The 18,538-nt window shown below is 31.7% G+C and overlaps 1 protein-coding gene and 1 non-coding gene across 5 annotated transcripts; both read right to left on the bottom strand.

Moving 5' to 3' along the window:
• Positions 1–688: 688 nt before the first annotated feature.
• On the bottom strand, positions 689–761 carry TRNAE-CUC. Its single transcript has one exon. It is a non-coding gene; the product is annotated as a tRNA-Glu (tRNA).
• An 11,866-nt stretch (positions 762–12,627) lies between these two features.
• Positions 12,628–15,670, bottom strand: LOC114377325 (thaumatin-like protein 1b). Of its 4 annotated transcripts, XM_028335788.1 has the most exons (5): positions 15,437–15,670; positions 14,648–15,341; positions 13,177–13,280; positions 13,017–13,060; positions 12,628–12,928 (listed from the first exon to the last, which is right to left on the bottom strand). In XM_028335788.1, exons 1-4 carry the CDS (start codon positions 15,495–15,497, stop codon positions 13,056–13,058), a joined length of 864 nt encoding a protein of 287 aa, XP_028191589.1. In that variant the 5' UTR covers positions 15,498–15,670; the 3' UTR covers positions 12,628–12,928; positions 13,017–13,055. The 4 variants fall into 4 exon arrangements, 3 of the variants coding, with proteins under 3 accessions (XP_028191589.1, XP_028191588.1, XP_028191587.1); XR_003659061.1 differs by having other exon boundaries at positions 13,017–13,280; positions 15,437–15,669; XM_028335787.1 differs by having other exon boundaries at positions 12,635–13,060.
• Positions 15,671–18,538: the final 2,868 nt, after the last annotated feature.

Genomic DNA, 18,538 nt, shown 5'->3' with positions numbered 1-18,538 from the left:
CTGCTTTGGGCTTAGGGTGGATCCTGGTAATTTTCTCGAGGTGGATTTATTCTGAATTGACATCCTAATTTTTCTGTTGTTTCGGTTAGTTTTGTCTTTTAGCTTTATCAATGACCAAGAAACTGTCCAACTTAACGATTTGCTGCAATATATTTTTGCATTTGTAATGATGCATAATGTTGATGATATAACATATCATTATAGACGAAATTAACTAGTCATGTACTAAGCAGCAACGAAGAATCAGTCGTATATAATCAACAAGACAGGTGTTTTATGATCGATTTCTACAGAGATTTTGTAATAATGCTAAGATTTTCCAATATTCCAGCTTAAATTAATAGGATTCTAACTTCTACGTACTATTCAATAATTTTATTTTATTTTTCTGAAGTTAACATGGGCCTGTATAACATTCCACTACGTCAACTAAGTTAAAATAAAACTATATCTTGTTGTCCAAAACAAGAAATCAATATATTGTATCTACTAAACTTGAAATATAATCAATATATTGGAGTATATAGCTGTCCGATTCTATATAAAAAATAAAAGAAAGATACTTAAATTTTAACCTAGAAAATGTATCGCTAAGACGCTAACTAACATTAGTCTTCTGGACCCAAGATATGGCTTGGTCTGCACCATGAAGAGCATGTTTCCAGGGAAAGTAAACAAAAAAAATAAGTTCCGTTGCCGGGACTTGAACCCGGGTCTTTCGGGTGAGAGCCGAATATCCTAACCAACTAGACTACAACGGATTAGTACTTATTAATAAAAATATTATTTTGGTATATCTCTTCAAATATGGGAAAGTCAAGTCTGATACAATCATAACGCCAAGCGTGGATGGTGGTAATTTTTTCGGAAGTGAACCTGTTCTAAATTGAGTTTCTAATTTCTTGTGAGCAAATCATAATTGATCTTAGATTAGAGATATTGCATTCACTCTTCCTTGTTAGAAGAGATACAAAATTTTTCTCAAAAAAAAAAACAGCAGCACAAGGTAGTAGTGATATTTCGGAACAAAAATAAAGCAATAAACAACAAACAGCCAAACAAATTAAACAGACTAAATTAAATTCAGAAAATGAGTTTAGTAAAAACTAGGATGAAGCACATAAAGCGCTATATTTAGAGAGAAAATGCCTCACTATACGTGAACTCTTGTGCCAATGAACAATTCTCCATATTGTTTTTCAGTAGCGGCAAATAATTCTGGTTTTTCTCTAAGTGTGTACTGTTATGTTTCTGTGTGTTGTTTACTTGGTAGAGGTTTTGATATATAGAGAGAAACGTACGAGGAAATGGGAGTTTTTATAACCGTTCCTTTTCCCAATCAATTAACTCAAGTAATGGCCTATAATATAATAGTAGGCAACAATAGTCACATTTCTGCCAACAAAAAAAATTATGTTGGCCACCGTTGCAACAAAATCAATTACACCATTAAACTTAAACTGATATCGTTTTTTGTTTTAATTTAAATTCAGAAGGTATTTTTTCCAACATTCCTGAATTGGGGAAACCATTAATTTTTTAGACATTCATTTTTTTTTATATATATAACTGATACTTGTGTAGAATATTAGAAAAAAGATGCTTGGGTCTAAAATATAAAAACAACTGTTGAGACCTATATCTCACGGCTCAGACAATTGCAACAAAGTGGCAACATTATCGTTGGAATTGGCTTAGAGTGTCTCTTCACAATACAAGATGCTCAGATTATTATCACCCTCATAGTCAGATGCATGCAATGTTTCGCATCATCGCAGGAAATACATGTCCGTTTTTATTTTTTTTAATTAAAAGGTAATGTTTGTAAGTTTATTATCATTTAAGTTTGTAGAATACTTGAATCGCAAAAAATCGTCTTCATAATTCTGCTGGTCTATCTACACCCTAGTCAACGTTTCTTATCCATATCCATTTTTATCTATCTGCATACCACACAATCTGAACAATGATGTGAGACTCGCATTAAAAGAGTGATGCCGTAATTGGATATATATAGTTGAATAATCATCTATTAAACTCTATTCGTAAATTCTTTTTTTAATAACATAACTCATTCTTTTTATTACTTGCCTTCCCACGTGGAGATTGCATAGAAGATTGAGGAATGTTATATGGTTCATTAATTAAGTTGAGCTACGACACCAATTTAAAGCATGCGAATTAAGGCACTTCCCATAAGATACGATCTTATTGAACATTATTCTCGTTCTTGATGACAAATAAATTCAAAAATAGGAATCTACATTTGCAAATTGCAATGGGTTTAAGGCTCACTATACTGAATTGATGTTGGTGTTCACTGTTCAGCTATATTCTATCTCAATCCTCAGGCCTCAATTGACCTTTTCTGTTTAGCCACTAGTTAAAACTCATAAAATGCATCTGTTCTCAGAATTCCTTCACCCGTAGCAGGAAAAAACAAAATTCAAAAGGTAAAAAGCCAATCAAATTACTTGTGTTAGCCGCAAAGTGAATCCTAATTCAGACGGAAGACGAGACACTTGACAGATAGTTCACATCATGCAAAAAGATCTGGCTTTTGTCGTTGGTGAGAATTGAGAAACCAAATTAAAAGCCATAGCCAACATACATGTGAAACCCACAAAGCCAGCCCAAAATTGCAGAAATGTGTTAGCTTTTTTTAAACCACAACAATCATAGAAGCTCAAAAAAGCTTGGATGGGGGAGCTAAATGCTCCCAAGATTGATAATACTAATATAAAAACAAGCACTTCAACGAATGAAACACGGAATATTTTTTCTGGCGAATCTTTGGGCGGGTGGTTTACAATGAGTGAGAATCTGCAGGCTTTACTGGCAAAGCCAAAATTCTTGAACCCACCACGAAAAACCCGAAAATCTAAGAGCCATTTACATTTAACAAACAAACAAAATCTACAATGCTGGTGCAGCAGCTAAAGCAGTAGGAAGAGAATAAGCAAAAAGCTAGCGGTGGAAGCTGTTCTTCTAGGTGAGTCTCCCATGGCTAAACCAGCTAGATATGACCCATCTGGGAGCATTGTTTCTCCTCCGGTTACTGAACTTGAGCCGGAACCCGTAACTGTATTATACACAACGCCGTTGTCTGCACCCGTGTACACCACTGCCCCTTCGGATCCTGTTCCTGTCACTGTCCCTGACCCTGGCGATGTTGTAGTTGAGGTCATGGGGTTGGTGGTGGTATCTCGTGAGGATTTCTGACTGCAAAATCATGACCAAACCATGCACGCATTCAGATAATCATCAATTTCTCAAACAAAATTTTGTCTAAGGAGTGAATGCAAGCAAGACACTCGTTTTAATTGTCACGTAAATACAGGCGTGCGTATATAAATGTTAATACTAATATCCTATAGCATTAGGTAATGACAATAGCACCAACCACCAACCATCTTTAAGAGTCAAGACTCAATTATACATCTATTTATTAATAGCATCAGCATTAAAAAGTTCTCCTTTGGCCCTATGAAACACCCACCTGTTGATAAATATTTGTGTTTTAATTTAAAATTTATAAATATATATTAATTCTATTTTATAAAATAAAATATTTATTTTAGATTTTTTTAAGATTTTGTTTTAATGAGTCAAACTAGTTTGTTAGATTTGTTTTGACAACTGTAGGTTGGTTTTCCAACGGTCATATTTCTAACGGTCATATCTTGTTGTTGCAAAATGCCTATATATATATCTCTTTCCTCTTTTCTAGACATGATAGACTGAGAGCTCTGGTTTCTTTCTGCCAACAATTTATCTCTTTCTTTTCCTATACAAAACTTAATTTTTGTGAGAGCAAGAGCATTGGTGTTCATAAGGTTCGGGGATCCTTTCGCTGCACACGATCGGAACCAACGGGTTGTCGTATCTTGGGAGAGGAGCGCAATCAGAATTTCTTACCCGTGCAGTGGGGGCGTTTTCTCTCTAAGGATAGCGTTTATGCGCTTCAACCCAGGCTATATCTTTCTTCCCTTAATTTTTTTTTCTTGTGCTTATTTTATGTTATAATGCATTATTCATGTGCTGTTAATTAAATTTAATTCGCTACTGCTATTTTGTTATTTAATTCAAGACTGTGCATCTTCTTCATATTTATTTTCTTGCATTTTTTATTTTATTTTCCAACAGTCTTAGAGAGAAAAATTATTTTAGAGAGAAAATGTTTTATACTTTCTTCTTGCATAGTTTTTTGTGCAGTAGCATGATGTTGTATCAAAATATCTATAATGGATATGATTAAGTTCCTTTCTAGTAAGCATGAAAAATTAATGGATGAAAACACAATGTATTATGTTTTATTAAAAATGTTTTATTATATTATTTCATTTCCTTAAATTTTACATTAGTGAGAGATTATTGAAAAATATTTTCTTATAATTTGAAATTTAAAATATATTTTCTTTATTAATGACGGTTTTGAAGAGAAAATGCTTTTAGAATTAGTTTATGTGAAAAACTAAAACCATACTTCTAATTTCATTCCTATATGATTAGAAAACTATCTTTTACTTGGTCAAATGATCCAGTGAACACAAGTCTTTAAAATCAGGACATTTGTTGTTTGGTTTTTAATTTTTATTGTTTAACGTTATTATTACTACTGCAAGTATTTTGTTGTTACATGTTGACTGATTGTCTCTTTATTTATAACTCATTGATAAAAGATAAGCCTGTGAAAAATATAACACACAAAAATAATAAAATAAACACTTTGGTGAAACTTTATATTTTGCATGTCGTATTCTTAAAAGAGTACCTTATAAACCAAAAAAAAATAAAAATCTTTATGAGCTATGGAGAAAAAGAGAACCAAATTTGAAATATCTTAAAGTGTGGGGGTGTCTAGTAAAGGTTAATATCCCTATTAATAAGAAAAGGAAAATTAAAAAAAAATATTAATTATATTTTGTTGAATATTTTTTACATAATACTACTTATAGATTCTTAGTTATTAATTCCGAAGTATCTGAAATTTCTAATGGTACTATTATGGAGTCTATAGATGTGACTTTCTTTGAAAATATTTTTTCTTGAAAAATAAATTGTTAAATCTTTGTATGGTTTGAAACAAGCTCCAAAGCATTGACACGAAAGTTTGATTAAGTTATTCTTTTGTATGATTTTCAAATTAATGATAGTGATAAATGTGTGTATGTGAAACAATTTGATGATAATGGATGCGTCATTTTATGTATCTGGATGACATATTGATATTTGGTAGTAAATGAATTTCATAAATGATGTGAAGTTTTTCTTGTCTAGAAATTTTGATATGAAAGACCTTGGTTGTGTAGATGTGATTTTGGGTATTAAGCTTATAGAAAAAAAAAATGATGGTATGATTTTTTATCCAATCTTATTATGTTGAAAATCTATATATTAAAGAAGTTTAATTATTTTGATGTGAAACATGTTTCTACTCCTTTTGACTCATCCATCAAGCTAAAGAAAAATTTGGGTAAAGGAATTTCTTCACATAAATATTCTCAAATTATCGGTTCTTTGTTGCATTTGACAAACTTCTCTAGGCCTGACATTGCATATGCAGTTGGTAGATTAGGAAGGTATACTAATAATCCTGATCATTCTCATTGGATTGCATTAGAAAGAGTTTTTAGATACTTAAAAGGAATCATCAATTATGGCATTCATTATACATGTTTTCCTGCAGTAATTGAGAGGTTTAGTGATGCAAATTGAATTTCTGATTCTGATGAAACAAAATCAACAAGTGGTTATGTTTTTACTTTAGCTGGTGGTGCAGTATCATGGAAATCTGCTAAACAAACTATTATTTCACGTTCTACCATGAAAGCAAAAATTATTGCTTTAAATACTGCTACTAGTGAGGCTGAATTTCTTAAAAATGTATTATGTGATTTGTCATTGTTAAATAAGCCTATACCTCCAATTTCAATGCATTGTGATAGTCAAATTGCTATATCTAAAGTGACAAGCAAAATTTTAATGAAAAAAGAAGACACTTAAGAGTGAGACATAAGTCTATAAGAAATTTGATTTCTCATGATGTCATTTCTCTTGACTTTGTCAGGTCAAAAAATAATATTGCGGATCCGCTTACAAAAGGGTTGATGCGTCAACAAGTACTTGAGTCGTCGAGGGGAATGAGATTAAAGCCCATTATTTAGTTACAACAATGGACACCCGTCTCCGTGTGATTGGTGATCCCATGAATGGAGTTCAACGGGTAACAACGAAATTGTTTGTTGACTAAAGTACACCAAAATGAAATTTGACGGAGCTGTTCCGTTTCTCATTCCTATGACGAGGTGTATTATAAATTGTGGCAATATTAAGGTTGAGGTATTTATATATGTGTATTTTTGGTTAAAAAAAAAATACCTCTTAATGAATCCGATGACAATTATTGTAGGGGTGGGGGTCACAACCCACTCTTTGAGGATTCACCTAGTGAGTGTGGTGGTGGGGCCGCCACTGTGAGATATGGGCTAATCTCTAAAGGACACTCACGAAACAAGATACAAGCGCAAGGCCGTGTAACGCGCTACCACTGATTAGAACCTAATTGAACACCAATATTGTAGGGGTTGTGTACTAAAGTCCGGTTAAAGAATATGTAGTTCAAGACAATCAAGTTACTACATTTTTCTCGGATGGAAGTTCATAAACACTAGGTATAAGGCTCAAACCCAGAAGGTTCCTTATACCGAAATACAATATCACATGCTCTTTCTCTTATATTTTTATACAAATTATCTTTCAGAAAATATATTTTAAAATTTTAAATTATGTGGGGGAATGTTGATAAATATTTGTGTTTTAATTTAAAATTTATAAATATATATTAATTCTATTTTATAAAATAAAATATTTATTTTAGATTTTTTTAAGATTTTGTTTTAATGAGTCAAACTAGTTTGTTAGATTTGTTTTGACAACTGTAGGTTGGTTTTCCAACGGTCATATCTTGTTGTTGCAAAATGCCTATATATATATATCTCTTTCCTCTTTTCTAGACATGATAGACTGAGAGCTGTGGTTTCTTTCTGCCAACAATTTATCTCTTTCTTTTCCTATACAAAACTTAATTTTTGTGAGAGCAAGAGCATTGGTGTTCATAAGGTTCGGGGATCCTTTCGCTGCACACGATCGGAACCAACGGGTTGTCGTATCTTGGGAGAGGAGCGCAATCAGAATTTCTTACCCGTGCAGTGGGGGCGTTTTCTCTCTAAGGATAGCGTTTATGCGCTTCAACCCAGGCTATATCTTTCTTCCCTTAATTTTTTTTTCTTGTGCTTATTTTATGTTATAATGCATTATTCATGTGCTGTTAATTAAATTTAATTCGCTACTGCTATTTTGTTATTTAATTCAAGACTGTGCATCTTCTTCGTATATTATTTTCCTTCATTTTTTGTTTTATTTTCCAACACCACCTACCACCCTGATGCCGGAAAGAGAAAAATCTACTGGTAGCTTACTACTAAAACATTGTAAAGAAAGTGTTATATACAAAAAAATAAGTAGATTAAATATCTTAAAAAAAAATTTAACATTTGTTTGCCTACAAAAAGAAAAGAAGTATAATTATACTAGTACATGATAAACTAAAATTAAATTTATTTGCCATTACGTGATGTTTACGCCACATTAAACTAAAATAAAAGTAAATCAGCAAAAATATATTTATTTGCTATTAATAAAAACATTAAACTAGAATAAAAGCAAATCAGCAGAGAAAATTAGGTTGTGATTTTATTCAGAAACAAGATATGACATTTACTTTCTCTAAAATGAGTTAATAAGTTGAAGTGTTAAACTAATATGAAATAAATTATTTATATAAGTATCAAATAAAAGTATAATCTGTAGAAAAGAAAAGAAAAGAAAAAGTGATTGCAGATTACTTTCAAAGATACGTTTTTAAGAGCAGGGATAAAAGAGAAATCAAAGCATTGCAATCAGTAAAATCAGCACCACGTTAATATGAAAAAAGGTTAGGTAGTAAGTTCAGCAGAAGTGAGCAATGAATGAAATGAAGAAAGGAAAATACAAGACAAAAAGAAAGAGAGAGAGAGAGAATAGGTTAGTAAGTGTTAACCTTGGAGAGGAAGGACAGAAGGTAACGGTATAATCGACGCCGGAACACGTAAACGTACTCGTAGCGTCATCGTATGCGTAGCTATACGACCTAGGGCAAGCAGCCTTGAACATCTCCGAGTAAATGGAGGGCCTACACGTGGCGGGTGAGCCATACGCGCCGCTGCAGCAGTACTCAGGGCTCCGAAAAGCCTCACACGCGCTTCCCTCGGAGTAGGAGAGCAATGAGAGAGATGGATGCTAATAGATCCATACCTTGCCCCTGCCCTTGTTAACAATAATATTCATATCTTAAATATATTTCCTATCAACCAAACCAAGCACTGTAACGTTTTTAGAAATATGTAAAAGCTGGTAGAGAGAACTAGCTTATTCTTTAAAGTAAGTACCTGATGATTTTTTCCTGAAACTTATGAAGAACGCATCAAGTTTATGTCCTAGATCTATCAGATAATATTTTCTCAATTTTATATTAAATTAGTTATTCCCTGAGTAAATAATGAATAATTATAATAATATAATGTTTGTATTGTTATTTTACTTGTTTAATATTTAAATATCTTAATATAAGTCAATTCAAATTCATTCTGCTTAAATTTGATTTTAATTTAACCCACATATTTAGCATATTTATTCGAATTTAAGGTCAGACGATTTCGATGTGTGCAAGCAATCCAGTAAACATTCATATTAACTACTACTGCATTTCTAGTTTGGATAAATCATTAAATTTGTTATTGAAAGTGTCAAATGTCGATAAATTGATTCTAAAAGACTAAATTTAAATTTAATTTTTAAATGTAAAAAAAATATTACAAATTAACTCTGTCAATAATTTAATAACAAATTAATTTTTAATTTTTAGAACTTAATATCAATGCTAAAAAAATATAACTTATCTTTGAATTAATACTTAAATATTATAACTTATTACAAGATTAATTTTACAGTCTCATGACACAAAATTAATTTATAGTATTTTCTACACATTTCAAAATTAAACTTATATTTTTTATTTTTAGTTTAATTATTCATTTAATTTTTATAGTTTTTAATCTTATCTTTTTAAGTTTTTATAGTTAATAAGTGATTTTTTTAATTTTTAAATTTATATTTTAATTCTCAAGAGGCTCTTGTGTTAAAATTATTTAATTAATAGAATTAAAAAAATTAATTATAAAAACCTTTTGAGAATTAAAATATAAAATTCACAAAGTAAAAAAATAAAATCCATTTATTACACATAAGAATTAAAGAAAATAAATTTAAAAATTATAATGAATAATTAAATCAAAAATCAAATTTTGATGACATGATACTTTCAAAAGCCTATATAGGTATCCACCCTTCTAGTTTCTAGTGGAAAGGTAGGACCGTGTTTCCAGCCACGTAGATTTGATTCATTGACTGTTAGTATGGATCGTGGTTGGTACCTAGCAGAGTGGCAGTGGCAGCACAGCAATTATGTGAAAAGGCGTTGGATTCCATTATCGTCTCTCTTCTCTTCTTTTTATGCCACACAGGGACGCCATTGTTACCTCAGAATATTGACTTTCAAACATTATAAACCCTAAATGTAAATTAAAAAAATACACCGCTAAATTTCTCCTTCCTTTCTCTGACTCTTGACTCTTGCGTCTTGCCCAATCCAAAAAGGAGTTCTTTGCAACTGAAAATGAAACATGGTATTTTTTTAACATCTCTCACTTAAGTTACAGTATAATTTATTTTTCTTCTTGAAAAAATTCTGAAATTATAATACTAATTTGTTTTCGTCCTTATTATTATTACTACTATATCACTATTTTATGGGTATTTAACTATTTAAGCATCCTCTCCCAAACAAAGCATAATGAATTTATGGCCCATTTGACCACAAAGAAAAATAAGCAGCATAATTATATATATATATATATATATATATATATATATATATATATATAAAGTTAGGTGATGGTTATTAGTTTTCACGTTCAAGATTTAAAAAGAGTCCCCACTTTGTTCTCAATTTTAACTTATGCAAATATGCAAAGTTAACTTTCTTTTCAAAGAATATTTGTGTCGGATAGATGATATGAAATAAGCAGCATCGATCCGTTGTCTGTTAATACATTCAAGCCAAACATCTTATCAAGAAAGCTGGAAGTGTGTAAATTGCTTATTAGTTGATGGGGGGCACAGTTTGTAAACAATAAAAAGGTTATTAAAGTTTCGGGATTTATGAAAATTATTACAAATGATTGTCGATGTTGAATAAAGTTGGGAAAGTGATTCATGTGTCTAATTTAAACAATGCATTCATACTTCAATCCAATTTATTCATTTTAAAAAAATATATTTAAATGTATTGCATGGGTTGAGTTATTGTGAAATGTGAATAATGGATGGTTAATATGATTAATTGGTTTTTCCTTAATTCATTAGACTATTAAAAAATGGATGGAATGGGTCTTTTTCTTCTTATTACTAAAGCTTGTTTCTTTTTTCCCTGCTACTTTCCAATCCCTACGTGATCCTGATCCACCGACACAACAATATACTATAATTATTAAAAATAAGAATTTGAAATATAACACACGTTTAAATAAATAAAATAAATAAAATAAATATCTATTCGCATTTTTTGAAATTGATGAGTCGAATGGTTTTACTCAAATTAATTCAATGGTTTTATTTAAATTGACAGGGTTGAATTTTTAATGCATTTTTAATAAATCATAAATGGATTATTTTTTATCCACCCATTATATTCTAAAGTTAAATTTTATCCAAACCATGCAAGTCATAGTATAGCCTCCTTACAACTGCACTTGTTGAATTTCTGCCTTTATATTTTAAGCTAAATTTGGGTATGGGGAGACGTGTGTTTTGGAATTTGTAGAATTGTAGTTGCCCGCTTCCTGGTCGTTTAGCTTTCTCTTCTGGCTGATATTTTTAACACCTTAAATTTTTTAGTTTCTCCAAAGTAAAAACAACAAAATAAAACAAAAACAAATACCAAACATAATTTCACAAGAAAAAAAAGTATTCCAATGACTATCAAGGCCAATAGCCCATGTTAATCAACATGCATACAGTCCCTGTGTGGTAAGCCCATTCCAATGCACGGATTATTCTTCTTACACCATTTAAATTTCTTCTACACTTAATATATTTTAAAAATTTATAACTTTACCCTTTTTTATTTTAAACATGTGATTTTTACATAATATGATTTTTATTTAAAATTTACATATGTAAAAGAAATAACATATTAGATCAAAATTAATTGTTACAAAATTTATTATGCAAACTTATATGTGTATTAAATATAGATTAGAAATTTTAGTGTTATATATAATAATGTTTTTTTAAACATAATTGATTGATTAGTTCAGTTGTTTAAAGTGTTATACCAATAACATGAAAGTCACAAATTAGAAACCTACACAAACCATTAATTTTAAATTATTTTGTAAAACATATTTTAATATAATATGGATTATAAAAATTATCAATCCGTAAACCCCATCCGTATGGGATAATATGTAAAAATATTTTTTATTTTTCTCACTCAGTATTAAGAAATGCAGGGCAGGAAGAAAATCCCAATATGCGCCCATTCTTATAATTTGGTGAGGGCAATTGAAATCCACAACCAAAAAGAATTGAATTATTGTAGGCATATGAATCCTTATATACCTTTTTTTTTCCCCGAGTTGACGTAGGACTTCATTTCATAACACTTGAACCATAAAAAAATAAAAATAAAATTCAGGGATGAGAATTGTGTGTTTCAACTTTACTCGGGAATAACCTGAATATAGGTTCCTCGCATGGTTTTCCAATACATAATCCGATTGGAATCAGTACTAAAGGAATTAGACATGACATTAGAGGTTGTCAGATAGCAAGAATAGAAGTTACACGTCTTTGATGGAAACTTGGAAGTCCTGGACCATGTCAGTGGGTACGTAGGATTCAAATGTATTGTCTATTTATCATTTCCGGTTCCTTGTCCTTATTGATTGAATAATAACAAACAACATAAATACTTTTTCTCCTCTAAGTTTTAGTCAGAAATATATGTTATTTATGTTATTCTTATTTGATTTTTAAGCCTTACTCGTCTCGAGATTGATAGGCCGTGTATCCTTCCAGTTTTAGGTCGAACCATATACGTAAATTTGCAAGTAAACTAACTTTATTATCCAATCTATATAAATTACGAGTGCTAAATATGAACAATTAAAACTAAGGATACTAAATTTGCATGTAAGCCTTAGTCCTAACAAGACCATAAATTTTCTGTCAAAAAAAAAAGACCATACATTTAGCAGTTTTGTTATAATCATTTCTTATAACTGCTTTTAACTTTCAAGCATATAAAATGAGATGAATTTTTTGAAAAATACAATTTATTTTATTTTTCTGATGTAATAAATATCTTTTAATCAAATCACATATCACTTGAGTTGCTTAAAATAGGCTAATTTGAGTATTTACGTACCTAAATTTAATATGGTGCCACTGCAACATTACATACAGTTGAGCATATCAAAACCAAAATTGTGCACGAAGCATCACTTCATAAACCTATCTCATGTATACACTACTCCAATCATTACCATCTGTCTCTCATAACTAGCAAAATCTTGTCTACGGAATACTTCGCAAATTGGTAATGCCTCTCTGTTAATAAAATAAGAACTGAAGGATGCCAGTGCCAGAGATTAACTATAGCAGTGTTGACGTATTAATGTGGGAAACAAAAAAAGACAATATACACAACAACAACAAAAAAAAGAAAAAGGATTTACAGTGTTTCCTATATGATATCTTTCAGCTCCTGCATGAAGAGTAGAATCAGCACAACATCGATTCGATAGGTTAATGTAAAATAGTAAGATCAAAGGGAGACAGCATGAAAAGCTTACACGGTTATACTAAGAAGCAGCTATTTTTGGTGTAAGTGTCTACCCTGAAGTGTCCAAGCAAACATAATCCATAAAGGATGCTAAAAAGGGCAGAAGAGGAAGAAAGCCACCAAAAAAATAGAGGCAACATAAGCTATTATACTCTGCGTTTGAATCAGACCTGATGGTGAAGAACCACCTGATTGTAGCCTTGATAAGTACATCATAGTTTTATTTACCAGAGGAAGCTGTGCCCCATCTTTTCGTACTCCCAACAGTTTTTGGCTGCTCAACACCACACAACATACATGCATATGTTATTAACTACTACTAATAAAAAATCTAGAAGATGACAACATGTACCAACAAAAGAATGTTTAAAAAGATGGAAAAATCTACATCGTCCATCTGTTTCTGTCTTATTGCGCCATTTAAGGGTGAGATGTCGGCCATGAAAGCAAAAACACCAAGGAAAATCCAAAAGCCAAAAGGAAAAGCTAAGTTTGGAAAGCGGAAAGTTTGTGGAAATTAAGAACCTCACTCGTAAGAAATGTTTTAATTAAGGACGCACGCTCACTTTTAAGCACATAAATACGTGGGTTCATTGGAATATGGAAATAGAATACTACTCCAATCACAATGTAGAAAAAAGGGTAATACACGGATAGGTTATGTTTAATAATTATCTTAAAAGTCATATATTTTATTATTTGTGATTAGATAATACTATAAAATTATTAAATCTCTTATTTATATTTGCTGCAGTTGAGAGGTTAGATTTCAAAAAATAATTCGGGAAATAGCTTAGTAATGTGTAGAAGTCTAGATTTCTCCTATAACTTCCTATAGTGATGTTACTTATCCTCTTACAAATCTTTCTCCATATTATTAACTGAAGAAGATATTAAATGAAAAAATAAATGCACTTACTATCTTAAAAATATAAAAGCATTTAATATTTGCTTTACCTAGTAGTACAATTATTCTAACTTAGTCGGGAAAAAGAAAAAAAAAAAGCAGAGAAAGGGGATTCACAAAAGTATAATACAAACTCATCAAAATAATCTGGACCTGTGACGGGTAATCATTGTATGGAAGTAACCAATCATTCTCCGTAACCCAAAGGAGCAAATGGGTGATTGGAAAAATAATCAAAATGCATTATTTTGCATGCAATACCAAAAAAATATGTTCACTGTTGCATGATCAATGCTTTTATAGAAAACTATTATACTTGTGGCATGTTATTTGATTTATTTCAACATCACTGTTACAATTATTCATTAAAAAAAACAAAATAAGTCCAATTATTAGCTCATGGTAATCAATTAATTAATTAATATTTCACCAGTCACATAAAAGCCCCTTGGCCTCGCCCATTCTTATATATAAGAATTAAGATGGACAGCTCAACGACAAAAAAAGAAGACAGAACATAATATACTTCTAAGGATACGTCTGTGCATCATTGCTTAACCCCACTCTACAAAAAGAAAAGTCCATCCACCCGAAATAAACTTCTATTCCATGCCAATAATGAGCTCCAACCAAAAGACGGAATTGCCCTTACTTTATTTACAACTATTTATGCAGAAATGAAGCTAAAGAAACATTATGGGTGAATAAAGGTGAAAGAGTAATTGTACGTGTACCTGGTATAGGGGAAGGGGCAGAAAATAATCAAATAGTTAGCATTGGCACATGTGTAGGTGCTGGTCTTGTCATCGTACGCGTAGCTATACGCGCGTGGGCAAGCGTGCTTGAAGAACAACGAATAAGGAGAAGGACCACACATGTCAGGCGTCGAGTACGCCTCACTGCAGCAAAAACGAGGATCCCCGAAGGCCTCGCACGCGCTCCGGCACGCCACGCTCCCGCGGCTGCCGTTCGAACGCGCCACCCTCAGCTCCGCCGGACACCCGCCGTTGAGGTCGACGAGGCAGCCGGTGGCACTGCACCCGCCCCTGGTTCCGTCCTTGGCGACGATCAGCATCGGAAGGTTGTAACCGTCGACCAAACTCACGTCGTAGAAGTCCAACCCGTCGGCACCGTTGAGAGTGAATTCCGCCAATGTCGCCGGAGGTTTGGCCCCGCCAACGCACTGTACTTTGCCGGAGCCGCAGTCGGCGGTGGCGCAAGAGAATTTTCCGTCAGAGTCTTGGCCGCAGAGGGTCCGTGCCCATATCCGACCCGACCAAGACTTCGGGATTTTTACAATCCTTGATTTGCCGCTCTCGAGGGTGAATCCAGTGGTGGGAAGCGGCGGTGATGTGGCGCCGGAGAGTAATCCTGGCCATATCGTGTGGCGGCACTTGTTCACAATCTTGAACGATGCTGATTGTACGTCTGCAAGTTCAGAAACCGCACAAGTGTTTAAAAAAAAGGAATTTTATTTTTAAATTTGCGTTTTTAAAAATAAAAATTGTGGGTTTTGAAATTACCTGAGAGGAAAGAGAATGCGACAAGGCTGAGAATAATGAGAAAGAGAAGAAGGCGACCCATGTGGAAGACGAAGGAAGAATAACGAACGAAAGAACAGAGATTGATTCAGATCAGAAAACACCAAATACGTTCACTTTCGTGCGAAGCTGAATGCGCGGGTGGTGTTTGGTTCTTCTTTTTTGCTTTGCTTTGCTTTTTCTTCCCTTTCTTTTCGTTGTTTTCGCCAAACTCACTTCTTCACTGTTTCTTGTTCCAATAATAACCCTTACCTCCAAAATAAAATTTTAAAAAACTTTCCTTTTCCTTTTCCTTTTCTTTCTTAATATATATTTTCTCCCATTCTAATCTAAAATATAAGTGTTTTAAAATATATTCTAACATATAATTAATTTTACAAAATCATTATTATATTAAATATTTTTTTTTCTAAAATTATCCCCAATCAATATTTTATACATTAATCCAACTGTCTTTTTAATTTTTGTGAATTTTTTTCCAAATCATTAATATTTACTCATGTATTTAGATCATTAATTAATTTCAAAAATAACTTATTTTTTCACGTATAGCATAGGATACAATGAAGTTAGGAGAAGTGGTGGGAGTAAATAAGTAAAAGTACTATTTAATTAGAGATAAAAGTATATATTAAAAAATCACTAATATTTTTTTTATAAAATTCAAAAAATTAATTATTTTTCTTAATATTTATGAAATAAATTTAAATTACTTATATTTTAAAATGGATGAATTATTTTCCCTCTTAACTTTGGCATATAGATCATACACTCGTGTGAAACATGATTCGACTATACATGCTACTATAGCATGATATTGGTAACCTTTAATCTTTTCCTTTGTAGGCTGATCCTACAATTCTTACCTTAATTAACATTAGCATTTAGCAGCTGCCCTACCACCTTACCTAAACATAATCAGATTAATCATAATTTAATTTCTGTGCAAAATTGCTTTTGATAAATAATTTAGGGATTTGTTAGGAAACATTTGTTGTTTATTCTTGTAGCCATTGTTATATGCATTAATTTGTAGTGAGATGAGCCTCATCAACAAATTATTTAAATAAAAACATAAATCCTGTAAAAATTCATGAGAATTACGTGTTATTTCATCAATCACATCATCACTTAATAAAGTTATGTTAACATCGGATACCAAGGTTAAAAAAAATTAAAAATCGTTAGGTATCAAAATAAAATAAAATATAATAAGTAACAATATGAAAAAAGGATATATCTAAAGCAGGAAAAACATATTTTAAGTCTTTTAAAAAATAAACAAGACAACAAATGGGTGGGCACATGATAATTGTTGCCCTAAGGAAATAGTTTTTGAGACAATTATTTAGGCAATTATCTTAATACTCCAACACTTTTAAACTTTAGTTAGTCTTTTTGTTTGCGAGTTCATAATAAATTAAAATAACTTGTAATTAGTTAGTTGAATAGAAATTCCCTAAATTTTAGCTGATTTCATGTAGAAAGCAAGGATTGACAAGTTTTAGTGTTATTGGATCCAACTCAAGAGAGAAATAGAAGCCTAAAAGGGGGATCAGAAGTCCAAGCCACACTTAAGCACAGGTTCATTTATGCTTAAGCGATGACATCAAAGCCTCTCTAGTTTGAAGGCAAGGTGTGTTTAAGTGAGTTGTCTAGTATGCTTAAGCGTGAATTTCAAAGAGCATCATCCAATCACGCTTAAGCATAGTCTCATTCTCAATTAAGCATGAGTTATTCAGCCTTCGAGGAAATCTTTAATCACACTTGAGCATAATTTATCCTACGCTTAAACACGATTGGTGTTGCTAGAAAGACTTTCTCATATTTTCATGTTTAAGTGAGATGCAATCAACGCTTAAAAGTGACGTATCACACGATAACTTTTTAAGAGTATTCTCCATAGCTATAAAAGGCACATGAAGTGTGTTTTTAAGAGTATTCTCCATAGCTATAAAAGGCGCATTAAGTGTGTTTGATCTAAAATGGATTTTTGGGGTTTGTAGCACCTATGTTAAGAAAATTATGACACTGGAGCTCTATTATGGGAGTTTCATCCATCTTCATTGTCTCTTCACCATCTTAAGATTTTTTTTTATTGTTTCTTTCATCATCTTAGGAATAAAAAACAACTTAAAAGTAACATGATATTTAATTTATAATTACTAAAAATATATATATAAAAGTAAAATAAAAACAAACTCCACACACACATATATATATATATTATATAAAGGCAATAACATGCTTTCATATACACATTTTGTTGGACTAAATTATCCTTCAACTATTATAGTAACTTCACTCTCATGCTTAATATTTTTTAGTTACCCTTTTATTAAATAATTTTCTTTTATCTACAATTTTTCAAACTTTTTGTCCTCAACTGGTAGTGCAACCACCCAGTACTACTCTGTTTATTTGTTACGTGAGAAGAAGAAAAAAACTACCCGCTTCCTCACACCGTTCGTTTATTCTTTCCCTTTTACAAGCACCTTCCCACGCTTGCTCACACAATCCATCCTCTAAGCCATCATCAAAATGATGTTGCTAGTGACCATCATTGAAAGGTTTGCCTCCCAATCCCTCAAATTCACCAGCCACAAACCCTTATTAATTATTATTATTAAAAAATTTTGATTTTGATATAGTCGAAGAGTTCGATCATATTTCATAGATTTTCAAGTTTTGAAGGCGTCGATCATTGTGGAACGTGAGGATGCAACATAGGCATTCTTCAGTCACGTGCCTTAGAAGTGTCCAATATAATTTGTTTTTCTCAAGCGTACGTATTTGAGGGATTTTATATCATCGAATTCATAATTATGTTAAACATTTATATTTCTATTGCATACAGCGGTTTTCAATCAGTGAGGTAATATCATTTTTAAAGGCTTTTATTTTCAAACTTTCTTAATTCCTTTTTTAATTCATTGTAGGTTACTTCAATGGCTCACAAAACCTAATAATCAATTGGTTATTGTTTGTTTGATTTTTGAATATTTTTTTTTCATTTTACAATTTCATTTTTCCATTGCTATTTTGCCAATGACCATTGTTTATGTTTCTTCATGCAGAGAAGTC

The sequence above is a fragment of the Glycine soja genome, chromosome 11 (genome assembly GCF_004193775.1).
Source record: "Glycine soja cultivar W05 chromosome 11, ASM419377v2, whole genome shotgun sequence".
NCBI lineage: Eukaryota > Viridiplantae > Streptophyta > Magnoliopsida > Fabales > Fabaceae > Glycine > Glycine soja.
The sequence above is the reverse complement of the archived record's forward strand: the minus strand, read 5'-3'. Positions and strand labels throughout refer to the sequence as shown.